Source organism: Curcuma longa, chromosome 12 (genome assembly GCF_044706935.1).
Source record: "Curcuma longa cultivar G26 ecotype Majalengka, Jawa Barat chromosome 12, ITB_CL_G26_1.1, whole genome shotgun sequence".
In the NCBI taxonomy this organism is placed as follows: Eukaryota; Viridiplantae; Streptophyta; class Magnoliopsida; order Zingiberales; family Zingiberaceae; genus Curcuma; species Curcuma longa.
In genome coordinates this window covers 1,805,919-1,827,924 of record NC_133872.1, presented here as the reverse complement: position 1 = coordinate 1,827,924, position 22,006 = coordinate 1,805,919, and the positions used below count along the sequence as shown (strand labels likewise).

Below are 22,006 nucleotides of genomic sequence, written 5' to 3'. Positions count from 1 at the left end.
ATTACAACACCATTATACGATTGAATAGAGAAGTAGGAGCCAGACACACATACTTTTATATTGGATAAACACAATACAATACAATGCATCCGCGCACCATTACGGATGCCTCATATCAGAGCGAAACCGCTCTTCACCGGACTAACCGTCGGATGAGCCGTGGATCCAGATCTAACCATATGGTTTGAACCTTAAAACAAAGGAAGTGGGTGCTCCCGTGTCTGAATCAAGAGGACCAGACACCAGGTGAGAAGTCCTAGTAGGTCGGGTGGACCAAGGGACAAAAAGTCCTAGTTGCGACTAGGTGGGAAGTCCTAATAGGTCGGATGAACCGAGAGGCAAAAAGTCTTATCTACGGCTAGATGGGAAGTCCTAGTAGGTCGGGTGGACCGAGGGGCAAAAAGTCCTGATGGGTGTTTGACCAAGCTAAAATTTCAAAGCTCAATTCAAGTTTTGATACGACCTAGGTTCAAACTCCAAATCACCCTTATGCATTTTTTGATTCCATCTCCTTTTCAAAACTAAATTCTAATGTCCACATTGAAACAAAGGTTAAATGGCTGCATACATTCAATTAGTCCCTTTTAAAATTTCATAAATGATAATGAAGAAATAAATAGTTGAATCATATCGATATAATTTTAATAATTTTTAAAATAAAAATATATAACACACAAAATAAAATATTAAAAAAAACACGAGCCACAATGAAGTAACATCAAAACACACAAACATAATTTTATATTTTTTGCTCTTTTTTATATTTAAAAAAATAAGAAACATTTTTTTCCTCATCCTCCCAATCTTTCTTTAACTATTTTTCTTTTCCCACTTTATTACTCATCTTCCCACTCTTCCCCATCACTCTTATTTTGTACATTTTTTTTTCAATATTTCAATTAGTTGAGTGAAAAAAAATACATAAAAGCTCCATTATATATATTAAATTCATTTCCTCCTTTACCTCATGTATTCCCACGTAATTATAGCCGTCAATTTAGATTAGGCCCCTTTAGCCCGCCCCGTCAAGTAATTTAGACGGATTGGATTGAAATTTTATTAACCCATTTTAAGATGGATTCAGATGGGTTGACCCGCTTAGGCCTACGACCCATGTGGGTTGGCCCGCGGCGGGCTTGGGTTGACCCGCGGATTGAGAAAGTTTATTTATTTATTTTAAATTTTAAAATTAAAATAGAAAATTTAATGAATACGTGAGTTTGATCTATTTAAAATACAATTCAAACTTAAAAATTATAATTCAAACTTAAAAATTTTAACTTAATCCATTTAAATTATAATTAAAATTTAAAATTTTTAATATTTGTAATATTTTTTTATTTTTTAATAGGTCCGCGGGTTGGTCCGCCTTACCCGCGGCTTGACTTGAATTGGGTTGAGTTGGAAATTTTATAATCTGCCTAATTGATGAAACAGTCCGCTCCATCCCGTCATATGATGGACATATTATGGGTTGACCCGTCCCATCATGAATTGATCTGTTTAACGGCTCTACACGTAATTACACTCTTGATATCACAGAGCTGCACCACTCAATTTATAGCCGAACTATAGCACGCTACCGCCATCGATTCGACGGTGATATATCATATACATGAAGACATGAGGGTATTCACGTCATTTCACGAACTCTTCGTCTCTTCCTCTCCACGTGCCGCCTTCTCGTCCGTACTTCTTCCGGCAGCCTCACCGCCTCCCCTCCTCCTCCTCTACCATTCGTCCTCTCTCTTTGGTTCCATCGAACTCTCCAGAAACCCTAGCTCTTCGTCGTTTTCTCCGCATGAACCTCCGGGCGATCCACTACCATAGTGATCCTCAGGTGACGTGTGTCCGACGGAGGAACTTCTCGTCCTTTCGCTGGATCCCTCGTACCCGAGATTCGATCGTCATCCGGTGCCAGCGTCGCTGGCGGAGCCGGCGGCCTCTGGTCGTCTTGCGAGTCCGCGCCTCGCTGGACGACCTCTTCCGCGACCTCATCTCCGTCTTCCCCTCTCCAACCTCGCTCGACCTCGTCTTCACCCCCGCCATTGGATTGGCCGCCGGTGCCTCTCTCTATTTCTCTAACCTGTGGAATCGCACGCTTGAAGCGGATGCCGTGGTCGGGGATTGGGTCTTGTTCACGAGCCCGACGCCATTCAACAGGAGCGTGCTCCTCCGATGCCCATCCGTTTCCTTTGAGGACGGCGGCGTTCTTTTGGAGGGAGTGAGTGATATGCTTCTGAGAGAGGAGAGGCACTACGTGAATTTGAGCCGTGGGAGGATTCCTGTCTTGAGAAAGGAAGGAGAAAAGAGGCCAGAAGAGGAAATTCAATACCAGAGGCTCTGTTTGAGGACTGATGATGGTGGAGTGATATCGTTGGATTGGCCAGAAAACTTGGAATTACGGAAGGAGCATGGACTGGACACGACGGTGCTCATTGTGCCGGGGACTCCTGAGGGAAGTATGGGTAGATGTGTCAAAGCATTCGTGTTTGATGCCCTCCAACATGGTTATTTCCCCATTGTTATGAATCCAAGGGGATGTGCTGGTTCTCCTTTGACGACGCCAAGGTAAAGAAAAATATTTATCTGGGTTCATTGCTAGGAAGACTTGATATTCATATGGTCAATGTGATTGCAAGGATTTAGCCAGCTGAAGTAATTTTTGGTTCAAGCAACAGTTAAGGTACAACAGATGGTTTTTGGATAAGTAAGTTGGTAAACAATATAGAGACAACTAAACAAGACTGTATGCCTTTAACCTACAATTTTGTGTTACATTCTTTTCTGAGCTTACTTGTGCATTGGAGTGCAATGTGAAGCAATTAAAGGTGATAAATGCACAACCAGTCCCATAAAATGCAATACCAACTGAAAGATTAATTATGCCTCGTTTGACTTAGAAAACTTCTATCAATGAATATGCCAAATTTATCTGAAAGATTAGAAAATAGTACCGTTTAGATGTAATATTTCAATTACATTTAACAATGTTTTGATTGAAGCAACAAAATAGTCTTTATACTTTTTCATAAATTATGTGTTTATTTGTCACTAGATTTGTTAAATTGCTGTGGTTACTTCGCCTATGAAATTCATTCCACATTCTCTTTCTGCAAAATAAGTTATCTTTGGAGTTGAAGCCATCTTCACAGAATGAATGAAACTGTAAGAGAATATTATTCCATACTGTTTGCTGAGGTAATCTTGAAGTAATCTTGTCACCTTCATTTATAAGACAACTGAATCGTTTAATATTGAAACTGAGTAGATCCTTGAATTTAGCATAGAGTTGGCTACCAACCACTGCGTCAAAAATGGCAAATTGCCTTGCCAGACATATTATATTATCATCTAGTAACTGAATGTAAGCGGAAGCAGGAGCTTTGTGCATTGGGATGCCCTAGTAACTAAATGTAACCTTGGACATATCGTTCAATTTGAACAGAGAGTTGAAAATAAAATGTGTGAAATTGCTCAAAGATGTCAAGATGAACTCAAGAACTACTCAACTTAATGCTAATTGCCTCAGTCATTATTCCAGGAAATTTGGTGTCAATCTTGTTAGGCGAAAGTTAGATTGTGATGTTGCATTGTTAAACTTATTCTTAGTCTTGTGATTATGCAGGTCAGGTTTTATTATGTAAGTTTTTTTTTTTTATAAATCTAGCTGATTGAAAAATGACAACAGAAAACTTTTCTCCTATATCACTTTTGTTGGTTGAACAAAATATTTGTTATTTGAAATGTCTTTTCACTGTTTGTTATCTCACTTCATCTAGCAATTGTTTTCTTCCATTTGCCTACTCAGTTAATTTGTTTCTGATTTTAGAACACCTTTTTAACTGTTTATATGCTTGCTGTGTCTAATGTACAATCTTCATGACAGAGTTTAAAAATAATTGTAGGATATTCACAGCTGCTGATAGTGATGATATCTTGACAGTGATCCAATTTGTCAGCACAGTAAGACCCTGGACAACAATGATGAGTATTGGCTGGGGTTATGGTGCAAATATGCTTACAAAGTATCTTGCTGATGTAGGAGACTCAACTGTTTTGACAGCTGCTGTTTGCATAGATAATACATTTGACTTAGATGAAGCTACAAGGTCATTTCCTCATCATATCACTTTAGACCAAAAGCTCACAAGTGGATTGGTGAATATTCTTCAAGCTAATAAGGTGGTTGATTGTTTCAGATAACAATAGTCCTGACTGCATCTTTTTCTAGGGTGGTATATAAATTATAGTTATTTGTAGAGAAACCACCTTCAGCTTTTTTGAGAATGGAGAAGAGATGGAACCAGCTTTTATATTTTTAGATTGTCATTTGTCCAATTTTGTTGGTTAGGTACTAAAATTGCCTCTATTCTTTCAGGAGCTATTTCAGGGCAAGGCTAAAGGCTTTGACATTCAAACAGCCTTATTAGCAAAGTCGGTTCGGGATTTTGATCAATCTATATCAATGGTTTCTCATGGTTATCATAAAGTTGAGGAGTTCTATTCTATGGCTAGTACAAGGAACTCAATTGGCAACCTTAAGATTCCTGTTCTTTTTGTACAGGTATGTTTCAGACTTATGTCAAGTTTGGTTGGCAGTAGAATCATTTACAAACTGTGCACAGCATTCATGTTCTGTTTTCTTTATGAAACAATTAAATGAGTTATTTTTCATCTTAAAGGAGATTAGTATAACCTCACGAACACCATCATAGATATTTTGGCGTTATTAGAGAACAAATACTATAAATTTAAGTGTTGTTTTCTTGTTCAAAATACATGGCCATTATGGCTCTTGGATCTATGTTTTTCAAGGACACTATTGTTGTCTATGCAAACTATTGCTAATAATCTTTATATAATTGCATGTCACATTGTTATTGGTTGACAAGAAGCATTCCATTGCAATATGTACAGAGTGGTAACCCTTGACCAGTAGAACATTGTAATGTGCATTTTTTTGTTTTGCTTGTTTAACTTGGTTTGGAAACACATGCCTGTGATTCTTTGCTGATTGTTAATTTTACTTGCGTCTTCATTCAAACATGATCAACCATCGAGTTGTGTTTTTCTTCAGGAATTAACCATATAGTTTGTCCAAATACTATTTCTTCTTTTATACCTATGCACTGTGGTACATTTTAGGAAAGTTTCCTTAAGTCCGTAAGGCCTAGTTATATTTGTTTGTTTTAAAATTCAATTTTATAATGTTAAGTATTTAATACCATCAAGCACTTAATCATGACTCAGAAAACTAATATATATCAGTGCACAGTTGCATATTTTTATTATTGTAGGAAATTGGTTGCCGATTGACCAGAATGATGACTTGTGAACTCATAGCAAATGTCGATCTTGAAGCATGTAGTCACTTTTCTTAAGTCTTTAAGTCACCCTCACCAACAATGTGCAACTGAATTCTGTGAATTCGCTAGGCTACCATGAGATAAACAACCCTTTTGTCTTTTGCACTGCCAAGACAAGCCCGTGCTCTACTCGACTCAGAAACAATGTCACTAGAATTGACCATCAAAGTTATCAATCTGATAGTTTCACATACTGGGAGGAAGTAGGTTTCCATTTACAGAGAGAGAGGAGGTTTGCTATGAAATCAGTTGATTCGAGTGAAGTTTACACAACCTATTTTAGTCCTTGTATAGAAGAGTGCATCTTCTCTTGATTTTGGTTAGACACTCAGACTGCAACTATGCTGCTTTGATATGGGCCCTTGCATGATCTAAATCACATCAGTTTGAGAGCCCGGTCCACTTAGACCTGTTGGTTTGATATGTGTCACCACTTGAGATGAAATCAGATCGTTAGCACATGCAACTTGTTGGCAGATTGATCATCTTATATGGTGGTGCAGATAGAGTACACTTTCCTACATGACAACAAAATAAATACGTGCCTCAATGTAACTCAGGAGGATGTTAAAGTGCATCAACAAAGTGCCACATTCCATCTAAGTGCCTGTCACACCTATGCAATGCTTAGCAATGCATCATACTGCTCATGTGTGTTGCATATGGCCTCACCATGGTGACTCCATTAATTCAACGTTTTTAAGACATGATTATATGCAAGATGGTATAATTGATTGCCTCAATCTTCCACCAAAAAGTAGAAGCAAGACTAAAATTCTCATGTAAATTTCCTGCTAGCTCCAAGAGCTCAACATACATATAATGTGATGAACAATAGGCATATCTATTATTGAAAGCATTACAGCAATTGTCTAATACATAGTTCCCAAACTTTATCCTCTCTCTCTATACTTTTTTAAATTCATGGCACTTTCACGTTGCTTTGTCTTTTCTCTTAAACTCACGGTGTCTATCATTTCAAATCTCTGAGAGTATTGACCTTGTTTAGGAAGACAGCTTTTAAAAAAATGAGCTGGCAGTGTCTTGGATTTCAAAAATGCTGATTCCTGTCTTTGAGATCAAGAGAGTGTGGTAGACATCTGAGTCTGAGATTACTTTTTTGATAGGTCAGCCCTATTAATCAAATATCTCTAACAGTGTAGATTAGTTGAATTTTCCTTCTCAGATTTTGACTCTTCCTCTGACTTATTCACACCATTTCTCTGATATTTATGCTGACTTACTGTATTATATCATGTAAATCTCTATCATGGTTCTGGAACTCTGCTTGCTAATTCACTGATCAGTCATATTGAGAGATCTCTCTGGGACATATATGGTTAATCAGTTTCTATGAAGTTTTTCTAGGTTAAAGAAGCTTCTTCTTTTTCAATACCAGAAATAATGGGTGTTTTTTTAATATTCTTATTGAAACAAATTATAAAAGGATAAATATCTTTTTAAAAGATTTGAAAGTGTGATTGATTAGATGTATGTCTATAGCAATGTATAAAATGTGGAGTGGTGTCACGCCAATTGGCATAATTACATTCTGGAGATCCAAATTATGGTACTGTTTTGAGTTGGGATTGAGGCCAGTGCAGAAACTGATATTTAGAACCTCATTGGTAGGCACAGTATGTATAATCCCATCTGCATTTCTTCATTTATAAAATTTATTTTTCTGATACTTCTGAATAAATATTCATAGTGGCACATGCATTTTAAATTAGTTTTGATTCTAAATTAATATTGACACTATTTCATTTTGAGGTGCAACTTTACAGACCGATGATGGGACAGTACCATCTTTCTCTATTCCACGTGGCTCAATAGCAGAAAATCCATTTACAAGCCTCATTCTTTGTTCTTGTTTGCCATCGACCATTAATGCAGCCAAGAATTCTGCTACCATTTGGTGTCAACAGCTTGCTATTGAGGTATCCTTTGGCTATTTATCTGATTAATTTATGATTTCTGACTTTAGGCATGCCCACAGATTGGAACTGACAGTCCTCGAGCACTTCTTCTGCATATAAACATGTTACTATTGATGTCCAATAGTTGAATTGGTGCTGGATACTTCAGTTAAACACCTTGTTACTTTAACTAAGAATGAGCCTATTATTACTTCTTCCATAAACAAGTATGATAATACATTGCTAATACATTGCTAGATGTACAAGACATTCTAAAAATCTTTTAGTTCAGGAAAGGGACAATTCTCGACATTGGCATTAACATATGTAGCTTATGATACTCCTGGAATCTCATTCGTCTATATGGGTGTTCTTGCTAAGAATGTCAAGGGTTATAAAACATGGAGATCCCACAAGGGATACAAATTAGAGAATAGTTAGCGTGCAGTTTGGTCGCATAAAGCTTGTTCTCATTACATATTTCTGCTGGCATTCAAATTTTTGTTAGTTTATTACTCTGTATATTTGTTTTTAACTAAACTAAGAATTCTATATTGAGCAATATACAGTGAAATTTAGAATAAAATTTGATGGATAAATAAGTTTTACTACAGAATACTATATTCATTATTTGCAACAATTTGTGTTGCTTAACATAATGGTTTCTCACAATTTGTCTTAAGAGCTTTTAGTTTCTTGTAGTTCTGTCATCACCATTTATAGTTTCTCACCATAATATACCTATTTTGGCAATCTTCGACTTTAATTCCGCATGCACTCTGTCTAGTGGATGTCAGCAGTGGAACTCACACTTTTGAAAGGTCGCCATCCTCTTTTAAGAGATGTTGATGTCACAATAAGTCCTTCAAAAGCCAGTACATTTGTTGATGAGAAAACACCAGAAAAGAGATTTTCAAGTAGAGAGAATGGGCATTATGATTCACGCCAACTATATATAAGCCAGGAGATGGCAGATAGGAATACTGCAGGGAAGCTTATCCATACAAAAAATTTAGGCGCGCATGGAGCAGATACTATCTTTGATCCATTTTCACAACAGCAATAAGTAGCAAGGCCCCTTTTCATTGACCTTGTCGACCAATCATACAAGATTGAGGGCTTATCTTAAAGACCATGCTTGTAGGGCTGCCACGTGAAGCTCATCGGATGACAAATAAAGAGCCTGGCTATCTTCGCATCGAACTTCCCGGCTTCAATGTTCTCAATTGGAAGGATCCCCGGGCCATAATCTTTTAGCTTCCCCAGGTCCGGAAGCGGCAATCTCATTAAGAGCTTAGGAAAAGACTGGTCCAGCCAGTGATCCACTTCGAATAGAACTCTACGTTGTGCGCTAAGTTTCAAGGTCAGATAGGGCTTTGAAGATAGGGGTTGGCAGAAGAAGTAAAGGAAAGAATTCCCGATCTCCTATAGAATGAATTAGTCTTAGTAATGATTCCGTCAAGATATCGAGTAGTTCACATAGATGGATCATAGGCCTGCCTATGCCTTCAGGCGAGAAAGAAAGAGTCGAAAGATAGGTTTTCCATCGATTTGTCTCCGGCTTAGAAGAAGACCAAAGTCACATTTCTTCAGGGGAAGCTGCTCACACTTGCTCATCGGCGAAAGCATTAATCGTTCTATCTCCGATGACGTACCGCCAGCTGCAGAACAAAGAGTAGATGAATAAAGGCCAGAAAAACATCCAGCCTTGACTCCTGCTTTGCTTCTCGGGCCGGAGATTCTAAAGGGAAAGGAGTTGCCATAAGCCCAGCCGGTAAACGTTCGCGTGTCGAGCCTAAGAGCAAAGTTCCTTCTGAGGTGACCATGGCTAGAAGTTAGTGAAAGGGAGGATCTAGGCTATCATCTCTGACTATTGGATTCATTCAAGTAGTAAGCGGATAGCTCCTATCAATTTAATTTAAATAGGCACATGAGAATAGACTGAAATGCTTCCCGAGAAGACTCTACCGGCGGACATCGGTTGCAGTGTACGGAAGATGCCGATCCAAGTTGAATCAAAGCCCGGCCGTCCTCGTGCTACAAAATGTGTCTTTCTGGGTAAGTTCAAATATCTCTCGAAAAAAAGAGTTCTCGTTGTTATAGTCCGGTTCTTCGGCGGTACTTTACCTGTGCTGATGTCACCGAGTTTACAAAAATCTTTCCCAGATCTAAAAAAGGTCTCAGATGGAAAAAGCTCGGCTTACTTCTTTCAAACCAGTAGATAGGTTGTAGGAAAGGGCTAGACGGGATGAGGAGATCAGATGCGGAAAGGAGAGTCAAACAGAGCCGAGTACTGATCAAGAGAGCTACTATCCCATCCACAAGCAGCTGGGAATAGACCAAAACAGGAGCTGATCAAGATGCGTTCCAAAGCAACCTGATCGTGTCGACCAACAACAGAGCTGAGCAACCGGCTGAGAAAAGATGAAGCTAGACTATAGAGGTGTATAAGCATCCTGATTGGTTGTCCTTCTTGTATTGTAAACGAGAAGAAAGGAGTTGTTAACGCTTCGCTTACGCGTGAGAAGTCAAATCCACTGACTGCGGGCTTTTTTTTGGTTAATAAAGATCCCTTGGTAATCATTGCCCGTGTTCGGACCGGAGTGTCCTACTGCTGTGTTGACGAAAGTGCTTGTCTATTTAGCCCTAATTGATCCGGTTTCAGAGCGCGCTTAAAAAGCTCTGCTTTATTGCCTCTTGTCTTAGGCTAGCTATTAGCCAAAGCGGCAACTCCCGACTACACAACGTTAACCCTTGCTTGGTCGGTCTTTAGATGCATATGAATCAGAAATCGAAGAACGGGATGCTTGGATGGCAATTAATTGGCTTCAAAGTCAACAGGTATAAGCTTTCGATGGAAGCGCTAGGCAAACCTGTAACAGAATAGGGGTCGAGTAGCAGATCCAAAAGAAAAGGACTCAATCCTTGGCTAGACCTAGCCCTCTTTTTCAAATCATTAATTCCACTCTTTTTTCAACTTATATTATAGTAAGGGCGGTGGCATCAACAATTCTATCAGTTCTTGGTTTTGTGGATTAAATTCCAAAAGAGAGGGCCCCGGTAGAAAGATAGAAATCGTGTTCGGGCACCGCCCTTAATATAAGTTCCTACAATAAGACGAAAATCAAATTCCTAATTCCATTCTCTAAGACGAACTAAAGGGATGTCTCTAAGCAGCCAAGGCCAAGAGCAAGCAGGAGTAGTCCTATCTGCCTAGAAGGATTCGATAAAGAGAATGTGAGTGTGAGTGGGCAGGAGATCAATAGACACAGAAAGAGAAGACCAAAAGGAGCAGAAGGCACTCAGTTGTTTATGTGAAATCAAGGAGCAGCAGGTTACACTTTTACACTTTCCCGAAGAGAGCTCGAAGCAATAAGATGAAAGGCCGAGGAGAATCTGCTTGTGCCAACGGTAGCAGAAACGTATCCCAGGGGTGCTTAAACAGAGGTGGATCCGGCGGCAGTTTAGGATCCGCCGGCGGCAGTGTCGTGGAGGAATTGTCGGTCATTCATCCTTCGATACTCAATTCATGAAGATAAAGCTTTCCTTTTTCCTTATACTAAAAACCTTAACCAACAGCAATTGATTCACACGGGTCCCAGTCGGACTCTATCAACCAAAACTTTGACGCACAGTACAAAAGATACCTGTAAGACAAACGAAAGACTGAAGGAAGATGGCCTTCTACAAAACCCCTACCGGTTGCATTGGTTAGCAGATCCCTGCATCATCGCTCGGAATCAGAGACCCTCATATTTAGGCTTTGAACCACACACAACACTCTTAAGGCAGATATCACTCGATGCCATGCCATAAGAAACCTCTATGCGGTTAGGGAGTTGCTCCTGCCAAACTAAAAGGATAAAGCGAAACCAACTGCACTTTACTTTATCGGATAGGTCTTCCTCTCTAACTCTACCGGATGCTTGTACCGATCATGCGAAACAAGCTAATCTCTATTGAGAGGTCGGTAAGGGAATGCAATTTGCTAAAGCCAAAGGCTATCGGTGGAAAAAAGAAAGGAGATTTTCCAACATGATATTGAAAGCCATCCATGTATTGGTTTATACCGAAAATACAAACCAATTTATCTGAATACAATCAGTAGTCTTCCTTACCCGCCTTATTAGCTTTAAATACTATCCTTTCTTCTAGAAGATAGATTCTGAATGAGCTTAGATAGGAACGAGCTTAGTGAAATCATTATTGAAATAAGTTAGTTTGAGCCAGAATTCACTCTAAGAAGGAGAGCCCCTCAGCCAAGAAGAGCAGGCCGGGTTTCCGGATGCACCGCTCTTTCTATTTCTAAATAGGATGTGAGCCTCTTTTCTCAATAAAATGAAGAAGTGAAAAATCAACTGAATAGTACGTAAAAGGTTTTTCCTTGCCAGAGTGTAGCTCGAGACTAGAGTTCCTAAAGCTATTTCCCTTGGCCTTGAGCCTGCTTCATCGCCTTGACTTAGGGTATATCTTTTGATTGAATCCGTGATAACTGATCTCAACATCGGGAGTGGAGTTCGGGTGCTTGGATTGCCCTTTCATCATTTCACTACTAAGCAAAATAGGCCAACTACAGGCACTAAGGTCAATGAAGTAGGTGCCGCACCATTGACATTTGACCGGTGAAAGCTTAATCTCATCTCTAGTTGTACCAAGGAGGAGAGTCAATCTCAAGCGAGGATCGAATCGAAGCCTCTCCTATCGCTCTTTGCCCCCTAGCTATTGCAGTTCATCAGCTATTTCATCGCTGTGCGTGCGATGCAGCCTTGCCGATTTCTTCTTCTCAGCTGGCCATCTTACTGTCAAATCAGACAATTGTGAAAGGATAGAGGAAAAAGACAGTGGATCAAGTGAAAAATCAGTTGTAACTGCATCCAATTATAAGTTAACTGAGGTAGATATTTACCCTAGAAAGGTTATGGAGAGAAATGATAGTATGGCTGGTGAAGGAAATACTTCACAAGTTAATTCTTCTGCAACTAAAATTAGCAAAATTGATCCTTTGCAGAAGTTTCCTCTCGATATCAACCGTTATTATTGGGGCTCACCATATGAAGCCTATCTCCAGATGTATTTTACTTCTCAGTATCCAAGACCAAACCCATCTAATTTAGACATGACAACTGATTTATTTCTTGACCCAGAAAAAGGGCAATGGAAAATGCCAGACCAAGCAACAAGTTTAGGTAGTAACCAGGATGAAGGCTGGAAAATACCAACTATCAATGGTCATAATGAAATTTTGCATCAATCAGCAAAGCACATTGATCAAGATAATGTTATTGAGACATCTTATGTAATTGTAAATCCACAAGATTCAAAACTTAAGGGCCAATCAACTGAAAGTATACATATCAAGGGTGGTTTGGATGCATATAAGGAGGTCACATTGTCCTTAGTAAGAAATAGTTTACTTGATGCTCTGAAAGTTGAAGTTCGTCGAAGATTGAGCATTTCTATGTTGGATGAAATTGAAGAGGTTCTTGTAGATGACATGAAACTAGTTGTTGATATGGTAAGCCAAGCAATTATTCTGAACCATCACTTAAACTTGAAACCATCATCAGAGATTGGTGACTTGAGATTGGTAAGAATTGGTACATTAGAAGGAGGAAGCACAGTCCAAATAATATCTTCTGTTGTTGAGGAAACTAGATATTTGAAGAAGGTTCTTCCAGTTGGTGTAATTGTTGGTTCATTATTGGCATCCTTGAGAAAATACTTCGTGATTGCTGCCTTACATGACAAACACAAAGATTATAAGAAAGTTGGAAAAGTTGAAGACAAACATTTGTCAGAAGAGCATGCCAGGAATGAACTTTATGATGATGAAAAGGATCTTGCTCATGATTGTTCTAGTGATGAGGATAAAATGACCAAAGTTAATACCAATCGTGATGGGGCCATGTTTGGAGCTGTTACAGCTGCCTTAGGTGCTTCTGCATTATTAGCACGCCAGCAGGTAAATATGTCATGGAGCATAAAGTGCCTCACTGCATTTTGTGGAAGCTCTTTGTCTATTACTTCTTTCTTCATTAGATTATTGTCAGCTTAGCTTCTCACCTGATACTTATATTAGGTTGTCATTGCTTTTCTGTGCCATGATTTGACACATTTTCCAGAGTAATAATTGCCAGAATTGCTTGTCTTGAGAATCTACACATTGGTCACCTTCATGAAACTCTTGATCTTTTTTCTGTTTCTAGTATTATCATGTTCTTGCTGTAATAGTTCAAAATACATGCTCCTTTCTTGCCATATTCTAGAGCCTGAATGTTTAATGTGACTTATTTATTTTGAGTGGCTTGTAAATCTTCTAATTCTATGTTGTTCTAAGTTCTAACTAAAACCTCTATCATATGCTGATGCTTACACGCATATAAAGTCAGTCTATCCTTTTTTATTTGTCTCTTGCATGTATGATTGTTTTCACAATCGTACATGCTTCTTTTGGCAATGTAATCAATTTGCCCATTCTGCATTATATGATTAATATGTTTTCCTACTCTTCACTAGATAATCTCAGGAACATGACATGTAAATCTCCTTGATTGAATGTTGATCATAACTATAAGTCCTCATTGATATTTCAAAATTTTGGCCCGTTATCTGAAAAATTTATGCTCACATTTGGTTTACTGTTTCACTAGTGATTTTTAAACATGCTTAACCAATGAATTGTGCCACAAACAACAAGAGAGTGAAACACACATGTATGATAACAAAACAGCAATATATTATAAGAATAGAAATAAGTTTAACCATGGTTTGAAATCTTATAAAATGTTGAAACATATCATTCTAGTAAATTATCAAAACTCGATACCATTTGGCACAAACAATGATTCCTTCTACTTCATCCTGGCATGATACCAAAAACAATATCATTCCAGTCAAAGGCTGAAATTTCAGCCAGCACGGTTCGAGATTTCGAATTTTTAATTTAACAAAATTAAATTAGACATAAGGTTTAATTCAACAAAATAAAATACAACAAAGTATGATGGCATAAAAAAGAAATGCAAGAAAGCTAATAACAATAAAGGGTTGAAAATCCCTGAAGTTGTACAAAAATTCTAACTCCTGTAGAAACAATAATTCGGAGCAGTCAATATAACATTGCACTTAACAATCTGACTTGCCAACTCTATTACTGCTTCACATTGGTTTGGAGGCAAACATAAATAAAGGATGTCAATGTAACTGATAGGATGGCATCACAAGAAGAGAAAACAAAAGGTTAGATAATTGTTAAATAAGAAAGGAAGACAAAGATGCCTTAGCTTGTAAAACAAGTCTAACTGCCACTTTAGTTATGTAGAATACAACCATACATCAAGTTTCACTCCATGCATAATGTAATGACTCATCAACATCAAAAGAGAGAGAGATGTTTGAATCTACTAAAAGTGGCTCTTCAATATTACATTGCCATTAGGTCATATGATCTTCCAGGTGGCATCAATAACCTAACTATAACATGCCCTTGATATCCCTAAGATTATGTGATGCCCTAGTTAGGCATTGATGGCCTGGTAGTCATGTGTCTCGTGATATCTTTGAAGTCATATGATGGCATCGGACATAATAGCAATTATTCTGGAGGCTCGTTGACACAACGGAAACTTAGAGAAAACACTAGAAATCGTCAAATGGAAAGAAGTCATCTCTAGGTTTAACCAAAGAGGTTGATTCAAAACAAAAGATAATCATCCTAACAACATCTAAACAAAGGTTTAAATAGTCTCAAAATCCTACGAAGCAAAAGACGAAAATAATCCTAATTATTCAGAGCCTCTGAAAAAGCTTTAAACGATATTTTTTTTGGACTGAGATTGGGTCGTTAGGGTTACATCCAGTAACCATTTGTAGATCTCTAAACGAGCTTCAATTTAATAAGTTATATGTCCCGTGGTTCCACCTGAGTCAAAAGTTATGACCTTCCAAAGCTCGGGTCCTCCTACATCACAAAGCCTTCTAGGTTTGGGGCATCGCCACCGTGCCAAGCCGTGTTGCCGAGCATGGCCTGGCCGTGTCAGTTGCTAGGCGAACACGGTTGACCGAATACGGTCGTGTTGGGAAGTACGACCTAGCCGTGTTGGCTGCTAGATGTCTTCGGTTGACCGAACACGACCGTGTCAGAAAACATGGTCAAATCGTGTTCGACTTTGGATTTCTCTTCGTTAGGTGGCCATATGAGATACGACCGTGTCAGGGGACACGGTCAACCCGTGTTTGATGTTGGGCATCTTAATCGATGGTCTGTTGTTGCATCACATGATAACCCGGTTAGGTCTTGGCCACTTGAATTGTTATACACCTTGTAATGGAACTAACCTTCATGTGTCCCGTAATCAACACTTGAAGTCACACTAATTACAAGCTAAAAGGCTCTTGAATGAGTTTAGGATGCATGGAATCACTCCCAAAATGTCTTAATATATCTCATGCCCTAAATATTACAATTATCAGCATACTGTTGCTACTTCTTTGTCTAAACACCACCTTTGCTTGCCAACTCCTGTCAAACCAAGCACAGATATCCTGTAGTCTCTCTTTGCACACTGATGGCCAAGCCTTCCTCACAACCTTCCTTGCTCCTCTGCCCCGCGCTAGCTGAGTTTGTGATTGAATTCCATGTAGTTCAGCATCAAGGAGAGGTAGGATTGATGGTTCACATGAAAACTAGGTTAATGGAGCCTTCTCCATCTCTAACCACTCCTCCAATGGCAGCTGGACCAAAGCCAATTTGCTCTGTTTCATCCATTTCCACTCCCCACAACCAATCTAGAACATGCTAAGGTTGTTTCCTACCTCTATTTCCACATTCTAGTTGCATGGTCATTCCCACCCAGGCATGGTCTTGACCTTTATTAACCATAAGCTCTTAAGATTTAGAAGGGGTCTCATGACCCACTGCTAAGACCGTCATGTTACACCTATCCCACAACCTCCTGTGCATGCCGTCCCAAATTGATACACCAACTCCCCCCCCCCCCCCCCCCCCCCCCTAGTCAGGGATGGATCTAGGCATCTGAGATGAACTAGGTTGAGCTTTGAGTGTGAAAAAAGTGAATTAAGTACCAAATAAAATAAAAAATTAATTCTTTTTTATGTCAAATTATGGGCTATAAAATACTTATGTAATTTTTTTTGAATTGGATTAGAGTCCAAGACAACTCTATCTTGGATCGATCTATGATTTCATGGATATAACCTATATTTTATCTGACATTGGCATTGCACTGTAATGAGTTGAAGATTTTTTTTTCTCAATATACAATACATTGACACATACTCTATTTCACACATATTGAGGTCTATTTATTTTAATATATATGATTAATTTGACTAATTAAATCCTTCTTACTCATTTTTTTATATTCTACTCTGGGTTAAGACAAGTTGATATTTTTTACCTATATTTCATATTTATTAGAAAATCATTGTTGATAAATTTAATTGAGATTGATTGTATAAATGTAACTTAAAATTAATGGGATAATAATATATAATTATCTCAAAAGATTAATTTATTTATATATTAGGATTTCTGAAGAGAAAATTTTCTATTAATATAATAAAAAATATAATTATAAAAAAAGGAAAAAAAATCTTTTTTAGTAACAAAAGTGTTTTGAATTAAAAATAATAATAATTACATAAGATACTTGCAATATGAAAGGATAATAAAAATAATAATATTAAAAATGCTCGGTTAAATTTAAACAATATATCTCTGATTGACGACTTGAGGTAGGGATAATTAATGCAAAATCTTTCTCCTGCATGATTTGACAAGGGTAAATGAATGCAAGATTTTTTCCGTGACACATTTGGTTCGCTGTAGGATTTGAAGTAAATGATTTAACATGCATGATTTTTTTTTGGGCTGGGCTATAGCCCAGGGTGGGCCTAATGTAAATGATTTAACATGCATGATTTTTTTGGGCTGGGCTATAGCCCAGGACGGGCCTAATGTAAATCCGTCTCTGCCCCGAGTAGGCATCTCATCTGTCCTACATGAGTTCTGAACAATCCAATGGGATATGTCCTGTTTCACAAAGAAATTGCTGAAGCTTGCAGCCCCTATCTGACTCCAGCAGATTTTAGCAAAATGGCAATCCCTTGGTGAGTGCAGTTGATTTTCTTCCACCATGTGACACCTAGGACAGTTCCCACTGCCATTCAATCCCCTTACTTTTATTGCATTTGTAAGCAGGCTGTTTTGGTGAATTTTGCACAAGAATAATCTGATCCTTTGTAGGTACTTCCACTCCTCCAAATAGAATTGTTTATGATTGTCCTGGAAGCTATTGTCAGTTGACATTATTGAAAATAATTTTTCTGCTGTTTCCTTTGTTTCGTTTCAATTAAATTTTGATTACACATCTGCTGATAACTTATTAGTAATTTAATGGAAGAAACTTCTTCCTGCATAATTCCTGTATTTTCTTGTGAAATTTATCAAAATAGGAAAGAATAACCATCATCTTTGATTTTACTGGCCCAATCGAAGCTATTAAGAATTAGTCCAATTTGTTTTTTTTTTTCATGATTATAAGAAAATACTGCAAGGAGTTTCTTTCATTTATATGTTGCTCAAAAAAATCTTGTTCTTTGATCTGCTCTATGGCTTTCTTCTCAGATAACTGATTTAAAATCCTATATCATCATTGGTGGTTATATTTGGTTTTCTCTTAATGGCTCTCCCTATGAATTTCTTCCTTTGTATTTTCTCACATTCGGGACTTGTTTAATTGTCCTCAGAATTCTATAGCATCATTATATGTCTCCCTACAAATTTTTTTCCTTTCTATTTTCTTGCATTTGGGACTTGTTTAATTGTCATCATTTTCACATGGACTTGCAAGCTAGTCTGCGGTTTTTGTTATATCAATGAGGTTTGTGATTTATGTTTTGTTCTTGCACATCTAGGAACTACTTTTAGGTTCATGAGGTTAATCTAACTGTTTGCTGTTAATCATGAATGTTCAGCAAAAGACAAGGGATAATGAGAATCAAGTAATAGAACCTCCAAGTGTGAATGCTGAGAAGGGATCTCAAAATGTTCAGCCTGCAAGTCCCGAGGAGCTATCACAAGAGAAAAATCCAATTAGTATTGTAAGCAATTTAGCTGAGAAAGCCATGTCTCTTGCTGGACCTGTAGTGCCCACAAAAGATGATGGGGAAGTGGATCATGACAGGTGGGACTCATTTATATTATTATCATACTTCTAGAAAATAACACATTTGTTTTTTTGTACCTTCTTGTTTCTTTTGTTTGTATTTTTATATCATTCTTCACTCACATGTGTCTTTGTTAAACATGTAAAGATTAGTTGCTGTTTTAGCAGAACTGGGACAAAAGGGTGGATTGTTGAAATTTGTTGGAAAAATTGCTTTGCTTTGGGGTGGTTTACGTGGTGCTATGAGCTTGACTGACAGACTTATCTCATTTTTGCGGATTGCTGAGCGGCCTTTGTTACAGAGGTTAGTTTTGCAGCTGCTCTTAATCAGTCAATAAATTAAGTAGCATGGATTCATTCTGTACAACTACAATTTTTTTCGTTATTCAATTGAACTTGGAATACATTTCAAAGGAAAATGCATTGGATGTGTTTGTTTACCCAGGTAGCTGAACTATGAGCAGTGCCCCCTTTGGGTGGGGTGGATTTTGGGACACCTGTTGGGAAATTTCCAACTTTAGCAACATGTGGGAAAATTTCTAATTATTTGGTGTTTTCCTCTGGTGAAAACCCCACTGGACCCAGCTAAATAATCCAACTATATTTGGTTGCAAGCTGCACTTTGTGAGAGGGAATATGGCACAAAGAACTAGGCCAATAACATTGATTCTTCTTTTTTTTTTTTTACTGTTATGATTTTTTTTTGCCGGTTTCCCTTTCTCCCAGCACTGCTCCCTCAGAATTCAACATGGCCATGGCATTATTAGTGATTTTCTCTTGTTTAATCTTCTAGGGACTGTGTTTTAGTCCCATCTTGTATATCTTTGTATAACTTCAGTAGAAAAAATCCCCATATCCTCATATTACAACAGTTATATTAAGATTTTATTAAATAAATAGAGATTCTGTGAGTAATTAGGAGATAATATAATACTCTTCATAGGCACACTGGTTCAATGAGCCAGAACAGTTCTAATGCACATCAATAAAAAAAATAGAAACGGGAGAGGCATTTTCTTGTGGTGGATAACTAATAAGTTATATTCTGAAGTTAACTGTTTTCTGCTTGTTACTTTAGAAATGTTCATGTTCTTTTTCAGCTTGATGCTCCACTTAGTCTATACAAATATATTTTTTAGGCACTAACATCAGAATGTCTGTTATCTTTAGGATTTTCTTGTTTGGCTGCATGGTTCTTCTACTATGGTCTCCAGTAGTGGTTCCCCTGCTCCCAACACTAGTGCAAAGTTGGACAATGAAGACTTCTAATGTAATTGCTGAATATGCTTGTATTTTGGGCCTCTATGTTTCTAGCATGATCCTTGTTGTACTTTGGGGTAAAAGAATATGAGGATACAACGATCCTCTTGAACACTATGGGCTCGATCTTTCAGCACCCAGGGTAAATGTTTAATTTGTGCATGTACAGTGGAAGTTTTAGTTGCTCCAGTAACATAATTTTAGTAAGATGATTTGGCCTCACATTCTTCTTTGCACCTAATAGGTCTTGCTTCGGCCTCATTTGGTCTCACAAATAAAAAATGAAATGATTAGTGGGTCTTTTATATTTTCGTCCTAGGTTGTTTTACTGATGTTGTTAGTTTCAAAAGTCCATTCTGGTCACCATCATTGTTTTTATCAATGGCCATACTTTTATCACTTGAAGAATGTATTTATTTAGTTTCTATAGTGACATATACCTAAGTAATCTCATAATCTGCTGATTCTCTGTAGGTCTTTGGTTTTATGAAAGGTTTGGTTGGAGGAATGGTCATCGTAATGTCTGTGCATTCCATAGATGGATTACTTGGTTTTGCAAGCCTATCTTGGCCAGCTCCCACTTCATTTTCAGCTAGTCCAGTTGTATTGGTGAAATCATTTATCAATGTATTGCTATTAGGCATTCGTGGAATTTTAACAGCTACTGGTGTTGCTTTAGTAGAGGAATTGCTATTCAGGTCGTGGCTTATTAAAGAAGTTGAAGTTGATCTTGGTTATTACCCTGCCATCATAATATCAGGAATTGCGTTTTCACTAATCCATTGGTATGCTCCCTTTTCCTGCATGCTTTTTGACATCTTTCACATATGTTGTTTTCAATTTTCTATGCATAATTGATTTTTTACTTGTAGTAGTTTTGGAAGCATGAAGCTGCCAATTGCTTTCTGGTAGTAGTTGTCTGTTGTCTTTTTTCATGACTTATCTTTGATAAATGGCGAAAACATATTATCATAGAATTCTTTTGGAGTTGCATCTATTGAATATAAATTTGGATTTTCCTCGCTAGATGATATTATTTCTTATGACTAGTGCTTGGAGTTAGTATGAGTAACAATTGTATGCTAGTGGGAACGCATAGTTTTCTTTCCATAAAGGTTTAGTTTAACTCATGGTCCGGCAAATTCTCTGTATGTTTCCTTGCAAGTTCATCTCCTACATCCATATGATGACCAAAAGACTTAGCACCTTTATTCTTTAGTATCAGTGGATAAGTACCAATTAAATACTGTCAATTGTCAAAGTTGTAAATTTTTTCTATTTAGTACATATACTCATTAGCATACTGTTGTAACATACATTTTAGTCATTTATATAGTATGATGCTTATAATGATTTTCAAATCACAGGTCTCTCCCTTCAGTACCTGGTTTCTTCTTGTTATCTTTAGCGCTTTTTGGAATTAAACAAAGATCTCAGGATAAAATTTATGTACCAATCGGGGTGCGTTCTGGAATAATGTTCACCAATATTACTTTGCAAGCTGGCGGCTTCATCAGATATGAGGTTGGAGCTCCTTCCTGGTTAATCAGTAGCCATCCTCTGCACCCATTTGATGGAATTGTTGGCCTTGGTGTATGTTTCCTATTGGCCATTCTTTTCTTTCCAAAGCAACCTCGGGAAAAGATGCATTGACAGGTATTATAGTGCAGAATGGATGAACATGGTGGTTATATCAAATGCATTTCTCGCTACTAATTGCGCAAATGCTCAAAGTTGAAACTTGATCATATTTCACTCCGATCATATTTCACTCCATTTGTACAAATGAAATGCCTTGTCAGTAGGATAGAAGTGCCATGATGTTTCCATAGGTTATCAGGGCATTGCTTGAAGTATCGTTCAGCTGCTTGTATTATTGCAGGAAGAAGTGGAAGGAGCATCAATTTAAAGCCCTTGCTTATCATATATTTATGGTCTAGTCAGTATTGAGTTTCTTAGGAATCTGGCTATCCTATATTACAGGTTACTCCGAATTTTCTGTTCGTGTCTAGTTCACTGCTTAATTTTTCTCTTCTGAACAGTTTGTGAAATAGTTTTTTTCTTTGTTTTTACCTGCACTACCCAATTGGGATTTGTAAGGTTATGATGTATATGTAGAAAATGAACTGCGAGTGCAAAGCTGGCAGAGAGTATTATTTGTATATGTAGAAAATGAACTGCGAGTGCAAAGCTGGCAGAGAGTATTATTTGTATATGTACTGGCATGCAAGCAAATTTTGGGCATCCAAATTTTGGACAAAGATACAAT

At 37.7% G+C, this 22,006-nt stretch overlaps 1 protein-coding gene across 1 annotated transcript; it reads left to right on the top strand.

Annotated features, from left to right (window-relative positions):
* Nucleotides 1–1,725: 1,725 nt before the first annotated feature.
* LOC141843408 (uncharacterized) lies at nt 1,726–21,950 on the top strand. Its single transcript, XM_074731479.1, is given in 11 exon segments — nt 1,726–2,571; nt 3,909–4,185; nt 4,382–4,567; nt 7,157–7,309; nt 8,076–8,347; nt 12,053–13,250; nt 18,287–18,495; nt 18,626–18,781; nt 19,648–19,879; nt 20,212–20,522; nt 21,105–21,950. Coding segments are annotated over 11 exon segments (4,050 nt in total). The 5' UTR covers nt 1,726–1,801; the 3' UTR covers nt 21,391–21,950.
* Nucleotides 21,951–22,006: the final 56 nt, after the last annotated feature.